At 41.3% G+C, this 9,641-nt stretch overlaps 1 protein-coding gene across 1 annotated transcript in view; it reads right to left on the bottom strand.

Annotated features, from left to right (window-relative positions):
- Positions 1-5,985: 5,985 nt before the first annotated feature.
- ptchd4 (patched domain containing 4) overlaps positions 5,986-9,641 on the bottom strand; it is a 26,135-nt gene continuing 22,479 nt past the window's right edge. The window contains exon 3 of the mRNA XM_035421042.1: positions 5,986-8,234. Within this exon, the coding sequence (XP_035276933.1) occupies positions 6,553-8,234 (1,682 nt within the window). The 3' untranslated portion in view covers positions 5,986-6,552. The remainder of the gene's footprint in view (positions 8,235-9,641) is intronic.

Below are 9,641 nucleotides of genomic sequence, written 5' to 3'. Positions count from 1 at the left end.
ACATGTGGATTTTCTTCGGGGAGAATGAGGGAGTCGACCACACTGTTGTCACAGTGACGCAAAAGTCTCTGTCATAATGCAATTGGCTGCCACTGTCTTTGTCAAGAGTCATGTCATGGAAGATGGGAGGCCAAAAATGAAGCAATTAAGCACATTCTCAACTTCATAATTAATCATATTGTGGATGATCACAGAGCTGTAGCCCCATTTGAGCATTTCTGGTAATTAACGGGTTATTATGGCGGACTGAAAAAATAAAACAAATATTAATAAATGAACGTCAGTAAGAAAGGTATATCTTGCATAAATTTGTAAGTCAAGTTTAAGGGCAAATCACAAACCAAGGGAAATGAATGGAGCCTTATTAAAGGTTTGACACAGTAATATATTCTTCTACTACTGCCAATTTTTTTTTTTTATATAAAGGCGGAAAAGATTCTTTCAAGTTCCCTCTATTCTAAAAATAGTTTACTAAGAAAATGTGCCCTCTTTGTAGGCTATTTTGAGAGGAATGAAAGTCTTTTGGCCCAACACTTTTTCTATATAACTTTCAGACCTATTTGCATAAATAAAAAATGCTGAAATACCAGCAGAACTGGACAGTGTGAATATAATAAATAAATTGTTCCTTCAATCAATTACCCATTCCGTAACAGTACAAATCCATTTTAATTTGTAGCATAGCTATTATACTATTAAAATGCTCATATGTCATACTTGCTACTGCTGAACCATAACCGACTCACTGAAAAAAAAAGATAATTGACATTCTAAGGTATACTACAAAACAAAGAGACTCTCGATTTTGCAATGCATAACTTCATCGCACTGCAGTGAACAACTGCTGGTGAATTATCTGGTGATGCTAACCTTAACTAACCAAGAGAAACAGTCTTGCCCCTCGATTCCAGTATTTCCAAGGTTAGCAACTAAGCATGCTGTGCTAAAATTATCTTTGAGACAAACCCAGAAAAAAAAAAAAAATTAAATGGCAATGTCATACTTAAGAATGACGAAAGAGCAGAGGACTGGTGAAACCCTAAAATGTATTCAATTCACTACAACAAGAGTTAAAAAAAACATGACAGAAACAGGTTTCATCTTCCCCGTAATGAGACCTCTTGTAGACTACGGTCTCGGCAGCTGGCTCTGTAAGGTAGGGTAACTTCGGGCAAAGGTAGACACGAGGATAACGGGTCAGAGCCAATGCTCACATTCAGCTGTCAGGCGGCCCGTCCAGGGGGGGGATGCTGTGGCTTTTTCCGAACCTAGTCTAATTGGCCGAGGCTACAGAACACCTTCAAAGAAAGTCAAACATCAGCAACCTCACACATTTCACACATACTGAAACCGTAACATCCTCAACTTCCAAGCCACACGTTTTCTTGATTATATTTTTGTTCCCATTTGAGAGAAACATTTACTGTTAATTGGGGGAAAACACACAATGGTTGCTTAATTTGGTTTTTGTTCTTTTGGGTCAATGTTAAGGTTAAAAGTAAAATGGCTGTTTTAGTGAATTGCCATTGTGCCAGTGCAGCAGAATGAATGTACATGTTCAGTGTAAATTCTACATTGTATCACTCAAGCACTCTAGCATAATTGGCTGTCTTATTGTATGAATTTTTAAATACGTTTTACTCAACATTCTAATTTTCAGGTTATTGTATATAATATCTAATTATATCATTTAGAAAATCAATCCATATTGCTGAATGGAAACTATCACTACAGTGGCTGCTGTCTGAGAGCACACCGCACTGTACACACATACACACAATGGGGCAACAATGTAGGCTTCCAGCTGAGTGGAATTTTCATTTGAATTTTACGCTGGCCACGGAAACGGAGCTGTACAGCAATGCAAATGAGCGCATCGTAAAAGCACCCCATAATAATTAAGTCCTTATATTCACTTAAAAGCCGGTGACTACTCAACAATTATGCGAGTGGCGATATAAACACAGTGTCGAAGAGGGCCGCGGAAGCAATTTTTAAAAACTAAGACAACTGGGTTTTTAACCATAAAGGCGAGCGATTTGTGACAATGCTCTAGGAATGATTATACATGCCGTATATGCACACTTTATACAGCATTACTGAAAAGGTGTCTCAAGCACTCATCTCTATTTGTTTATTGTTCTTGCTGTTGTTATGGCAATAACACAGGACCCCACAGTCAACTTAGAACGTAGGAAAACCTCAGAGCTATGAACACTCAGGGACTTAGAGAAAGGGGGAACATTTTCAGAGCTGGAAAAGTCTAAATCGCCCATTTTAATTAGAATAATTTACTGGAACTAATAAACGAATTACTCTATCAATGTCATATTGTAGCTGTATATTTTTTTGTAAGTTAATGTCCAATAATAAATCCATCAATCAAATAATCCAATAGAAAGTTGGATCTCATTAGAACACTCATTTTTTTCCGTTGGATTTCCGAAAAGTTGCAGTGTAAGATGCAAGAATGTATGCGTGCCAATTACAAAGAAATGGAAGCGCATGGTAGATACCAGGGACCCAGCTGTGAGTTTAAAGCAAGCGAGGGCTGATTCTACGTGTATCAGAAAAGACACACAGCATCAGCATAGGAACACTGAAAGGGGAAACAGCAATCCTTCCGTGAACAGGCAGCTACTTAAGTACCCAGCGCAACTTAATGGGCTTCCAGCTCCGTAAAAATTACAAATGCAATCGTCAAGGTGACGAGCAACACATTAGAACGTGTGCAATGTTGTTTCATTATGCCGTTCCCTTGGAAACGTGCTCCCGACTCTCCGATTTCAGATGGCCCCAACAGACAGCGGTGCATTTCTAATTTCGTTTTTCTCAATGGGGAAAGTATGACTCATTTCCATTTAATGCTTGTTCCCCCCCCCCCCCCCCTCCCCCATTATTGATAATAACAAAAATAACCGGCGCAATGTACTAAAAGGAGCTCGAAAAAACCGAAGTGCTCGTACTATTTTCCGGTTTCACACACACATCTGTTTGGCCAACCGGACAGTGCTTATAACTCTGAGGTTCCCGCCAAAAACGTGAGCTGGCCGCGTGCTACCTTTTTGGAGCCGTGCCAAGCTGGCGCCATCCACATCGTAGCCCGTGGCAGGGCGTAACAGATTCGAGATGACAAGCAGCGCAAAAGCTCTTGAAGACTCCGGCGGCGCGTATGCGAAATTAAACTTCTGCGTGAGGTCACAGATGTGACAGAGATGCCACTGCAAGCTGACCGATCTGGAATGTGCCGTCTAACATCAATTCACCGACTACAACCTGAAAAGTTCTTAACGAGCTAAAATATTTAAAATAAACACAGTATCACACGTGTTCTTGATTTTTGGATATTATAAACAGTGGCAAATATAGACAATTTATATCCATAGCATAGCCTTCAATTTACAAAGGTATTTAGTGGATTTATTTCACGTATAATTTGGTTAGCTTTATTGTTTATTACATATTTGTGTGTCTATGCAACCTACATTGGTAATAAAAATATTATCACCAGGGCAAGTGAAAGTGCAGTTAAGTTGAAAGAGGCATTTTTTCCCGGTAATGTTGCAGTACAACTAAAATAAGCAAACAAACAACTGAACTAAAATCATCCACCATCTTCCATACTAATTACTTACAATTTGAAATGTACCAAACGGTATACTGTGGTGGTGCGCAATTAATTTATCTGTTTATAATTTTTTTTTAAAAATTGAATATGAATGAAAATCCCTCAAGTTATTACTGGCCTACTGCGTTTGACTTTTGAACTTTTTCTTTATTGCTTTTTTAAGTAAGAATTTAAGCTTAAAAAAATCTTTTCATTGATTCTTTTTTCTTTTTTTTTATAAAATTAGAAAATCATGTACAAGTATTTTACATAATAATGCTATTTTCTGGCTTTTTTCTGTTTGTTTACACCAGGGGTGTCCAATCTCATCCAAAAAGTGCTGGTGTGGGTGCAGGTTTTCGTTCTAGCCCAGCACTAAGACACCTGATTATCCTTATCAAGTTCCTGACAGAAGACCACGACTAGTTACTTAGCTCAATCAGGCGATGCAGTGCTGGGCTAAAACAAAAACCTGCTCCCAAGCTGGCCTTTTTCAGACAGCGATTGGATGCCCACGGTTTACACATACGGTAAATGTCACAAAATATGATCTTTAGAATATGCATCGAAACAAGAAATGTACGTTCCTACAGCCTAACAAAACAATAATAAACAGGGGGTTACAGACACTTATTAGGTACATGCATACACATACATACAATATAGCGCCATGCTTTCACAGTCAATTTGGGAAGTTTATGAATTCAATTTGCATTTTTTTCCCCATTATAGTAGGTTGATTCTCATGCCTCCTTGTTATACACAAATGATTTATGGCATTTATAAGAACACAATGATGCCCCTGGTGGTCAGAAAACAGAAAATTCACCTGTTCCCCCCCAAAAGTTCAGATACACAAACACCTGGTAATAATAACGAGGTGGGTGATTATTATGGTTTTTCTTATGGGGGTAACCTGTAATTGTAATCAACATTCAAAATTCACTCTCCAATTAATTTTTGTTCGAATCCCCCAAAGGTAGACAAAACCCCTCTGTATGAAACGCTAAAATTCACAGCGGCGGGGGAAATCAACTCTTTTCCAAAACGACGTAATCTGCCATTTTGTATCGATTCATTAGCAGCTCTTGTCATACACTGACAAATATCGCATCCTGTTTCTAGTGCTGGCGTACTGTGCGGCTTTTCCTTCAGCTTTTTGAGTTGACCTTGGGACATAAAAAAAAAACACGTCTACGAAGACCAATATCTGGACAGCTTGATGGTGAAACTGAAACACTGCTAGACAAAATGTCTTTTCAGGCTCATTTCCTTGGCTTCCCAAGTTCATCATATGGGTGACAGTTTCGGTCTATGCATTCACTTCCTGTAAGACCCGGGCTAGACAGGTACATAATGACAATGCCCCCTGTTAATGACAATAACCACACTGTTATCGCATTCTCAGAACCTCTTGTTCTGGCTAGATAAGATGTCCCTAGACAGGACCTGTGCTTCCACAGTACACTCATGCTGCTGGATATAAAGTATGAATTATTGTGGAAAAGACTTTTTAAATGAATCTTCCTTGAAGCATTTCTTAAAAGAGAAAGGTTCTGCAATGTACTGTACGTTGGCGATTACTGTTTTTGTCTTTGTTTGTCTCCAAAATTCTTTTTTTTTTTGTATGTATACCTGCCTGCTATTATCTAATCACATGCATAATGTTATTAAAATGTGAATTGCAGTTCCATTCCTAATCTTAGACATAGGCAGACATGAGAGAGAACTTTTTAAAACGAAAAAAATAAAATATACAAACACAAAATTCTGCCTTCACACAGTAATGTGCAAGATTCGATAAAATAGACAATTTGTCATCTGCTCTGTTTGTTTCGGTCTGTATTTTTAGGTCTGTGTAGGGCATACACATGCATAACTATCCTTTTTTCATTAGCTGATTTGTGAATTTGAAAATGTATATGATGCCCTAAAAACTTTTCAGGATCCCTAGAAACTTTCTATCTAGCAGCTTTGCATGGCATGTATAGGGAACTAGTGTTCGTCCCGCCTGCTCTCTCTTTAAAATTAGATCTAAAAAGACCACAAAGAGACATTCAACGGGTCCACAAGTTCAGGTGATGCTGTAGACATTCTGGGTAACGTCAAAAATGCTGGATTCTATTCGTTGGGAAATTCTCACTGGAAGGCCAATTATAATACATAAAGTTTAAACAGCATTATTGAGCCTTTATGTAACCAGGGCAGTGAATTAAATGTATTTTGACAGAGAGTGGCACTCAGGAACTCGGGGTTGAGGGGGCAGTGTAAGCAAAGGATCTTTCTATCAAATGCCAAATTAAGTTAATTATGTGTTGGCATAATGCGGGATCACGCAGAATGCATTCAGACATTTTCTTTAGAACAGAAAATCCTTTTTTCTTATTTTTACTGCCAGGCTCTCATCATGGTCTCTACTGGAATAATTCACGAAGGTGGACCTTTTACTGCAGTTGATTTAAAACATTATTTTAGGACATAATAGATATGAATATAAATAAATATGAATATAATATGAATATGAATATAAAAATATGATTTATGACACATGCTACATAAACCATTGTTATGGCTTGAGCTTCTTGCTAGGATCTTGTTTGCTACTTAAAAATAACTATACAAATGCAACTGCAACAATTTGTTTTGACCTTAGCCCAAAATGGTCACAGCAACACGTGAATTAATGTCTAAAACGAAAACAAGAGGAAACAAAGATATTGTATAGTGGGAAAAGTGCACTATGGAAAAGTTCTTCACCCTGATGGTGAGACTGGCTGGCTTTTGTTGGGATTTCGAGTACCTGTCCTTGGGTATGAGCTATCTGTGGCTTGGTCAGCTCTGTCACCCCTCGACCAGAGAGGCACTGCCTGTTGCTGCCACCTGTTTGTTTTTCTTCTTTGAGGATACGCTCCACACACTTTTACACACTTTTACACACAGCCCTTTCAGACATTGGTCACATGATCAGGGTTGTCCCTGACTTCGATGCACTCTATCTCCTCCCGCTCCCTCTCGCGCTCCCTCTCCTTCTCTCGTTCCCGCTCCCTTTCCCGCTCTTTCCGTTTCGCCCGTTTCTTTTTCTTGTGCCTCTTTTTGGAAGGGGGGAAGAAGGTGAGAAACACGGGCAAGATGACGAAGCAGTGCAGCACGGTGCAGCCAGCGGTGAGGAGGGAGCACTTGAACAGTGAGTAGGTCAAGTTGGAAGGCACAAACACCAAGGGCATCATCCCGATCACAAAGCAGGACGTGTTCTGTAAAATGGCCGCCCCGTGCTCCTCCAGCGAGATCTTTATGCACTGGGTCCTGGTGTGCTCGGTGGCGAGTACAAAAGTGTAAAGGTGTGGGGCACAGTGATCCATCGCAAAGTTCAGGGTATAAATAAGGCACAGGATAGATATGCTGTCCATGTCGACATTCCACAGCGTCATTAGGCCCAGGACCCCCAGCTCCACCGAGGTGACCGTCAGTATCAGCCAGAAGTTTCCCAGGGGGTTGATGACCAGGAAGAAGGTCAGGATCAGGACGATCAGGACGCTGAAGCCCGAGGTGAGGATGGGGGAGATGACCGACGAGCTATACCGATCCATGAAGACGAAGGTGGGGTTGAAGACGATGAATTTGATGCTGTTGATGAGAGAGAGCGGTCTCAGTCTCTCCAGGAGCTCCACCACCTCCTCTCGCGTCTTCTCCGTGGTCCGGGCCACCAGGTACATCCGGGACGCGATGATCTCCGTCTCGTCCCTCATTTTGTAAAATATGATGTCGTCCTTGAAGTGCTGGTACTCTGGGCTCCTTAAGAAAGAAGTTTGGAGGATGGTTATGAATTCGCTTTTGGTCGACGCGCTCACGTTCACCACCTTCAGATACTGAAAGAAGTTGTCAATCCACGAGATCTTATTGAACCCGTGGCCCAGCGTCTTCAGGTGCTCTTGAACCGTGGCGTTCCAGTACTCGATGGGTTCGTAGATGTAGAACCCGATGACCGGACTGTAGTTGCTGAAGTACTTCTGCTGGGTCAGAGCGTAGGAGACGCTCGGGGAGTTGCTGGCCAGGAGGTTGACTATGTTCGACCCGTCGCTGATTTGTAAACATCCCATGAATGAAAACGAAGCGTAGATCAGGTAGAGGATGACCACGAAGGGCTTGACGTAGGTGTTGGTAATCCACTCGGTGTAGTGTTCCCGCAGGAAGTGCTGGATGAAGTGGTTCTGGTAGGGGATGCTGTCGTGGTGGGTGGAGAGGTCGTGACCGTCGCTCATCATGGTCTTGAACCACGTGGGCTGCCGGTCCAGGTACTCCACCGACGGTATCTTGCAGCAGAAGACGCTGTGGTACCGGTTCTGCTCCAGCTGCCCGGCGAACACCAGGCAGGAGCCGTAGAAGGAGAAGACGTAGAAATAGTTCACCAGGATGGCCACGCACATGCTCTGGCAGAAGATCTTCACCGACTCTATGTTGGTGAAAGGGCTGGCGCCCATGCCGAAGGTGATGATGTAGAGGGAGCTGGTCATGGTGTAGCACACCATCACGTCGGCAAAGGCGTCGGCCACCCTCTCTTTGAACGGCAGGTTTTCTCTGGTTCTTCTCCACCCCGCCAGAAGCTCAAAGACTCCTTTTGTTCCATGTCCTAAAATAGCAACAAAGAAAAAATATTTAATTAGAAATCTGTAGGTGTAGAGTATGAAGGGTCGGTGGAAGTTACTGAAACACACGCGCATGCACACACACACACACACACACACACACACAGACTCACACACACAGCTGATAAACTGTCACAGATTTTGTGTGTGCATACACACACACACACACAGCTGATAAACTGTCATAGATTTGGTTAATTTTACCAAACTGCCAGGGAAATGATTTTCACAAGATTTGCCCACAAATATCTGAAATGTCTCCCTTCTTGCTTTTCCTTCTTCATTCAATAGCTCTGTAAGTTTCCAATCATCATCCACAGAAAAAAAAGTAATTGATTTTGTATGATTGCTCCAATAAAGTGAGTGAGGTGAATTGGATAATTGACTATGATTGATTTCACTTTTATTAGATTGCAGTGCAATTCAATTGCTATAGTGTCAATTAATTTGGCAGGTGTGGAAAAAAATATCCATAAATTTGGTTTATTTATGCAAATGTGATGCAATTTACCCATATACCCATATGAGGTAAAACTGGCATAATTCCAAGTGATATGTACTAGACCTTGTGGCTTTGTACAGAAATAATCTTAAAATCACTGGAATAAAAAAACACATAATTAAAAATATGGAGCATGTTTTCCTCATTATGTTGAAAGGTGGCAGCTTATTAAAGGCAGAACATATGACTTTGGCTAAACATAGCCACACCAGATTAATTAAATTAATTAATTAATTAAATCCTTTTCAGCCAGTCAGGAAATACAAATTTGCTTGCTGGTAGTGAAGTCATGCTAGCTTTAATTTAATATGCCCAAAATCAGTTTCCAACATCTCCTTCAATCAATCACTGCCCCCCCCCCCCCCCCCCCAACCACCCCCACGTCTGGGCATCCCCGTGCGGGGAAAGTCCTTTCATCCATTCATAGATTCTCTCTCTCACAACACACCATTCAGCCGACGGGAAAAGGCGGGGAGTGAAGGCACTGACCTCCTTACTCCAAAAAAAAAAGATGCTGACCTCCTTACTCCAGAACACCACCTCCATATGCCAATATCCTCCTACTCTCAGTGCAGCCGGGTCAATCCATAGCACTGTTTCGCCTAAAAACCTCTCTGGGACTGACTGTGAGACACACTGGCTTTTATAAAGGCAGCCAGGAGTCTCAGGAGACTTCACAGGCCATCTCTTGTCTTTCACACTCACACTGTAGACATATGGATACATAAAACGGTCAGTTTAAAAGTTAATACGGGGAGTTAATACGCAAATTGACAAACTCGTTCTTCGTTTCGTCTCCAGAGTATCCGCGGCGTGATAATGAGGTTCTTTTAGTTTTTGAGCGGCAGCCTTACCGAACGAAACAGGGCTTTAAAAAAAAAAGTTCCTC

The sequence above is a fragment of the Anguilla anguilla genome, chromosome 6, assembly GCF_013347855.1.
Source record: "Anguilla anguilla isolate fAngAng1 chromosome 6, fAngAng1.pri, whole genome shotgun sequence".
Lineage (NCBI taxonomy): Eukaryota > Metazoa > Chordata > Actinopteri > Anguilliformes > Anguillidae > Anguilla > Anguilla anguilla.
The sequence above is the reverse complement of the archived record's forward strand: the minus strand, read 5'-3'. Positions and strand labels throughout refer to the sequence as shown.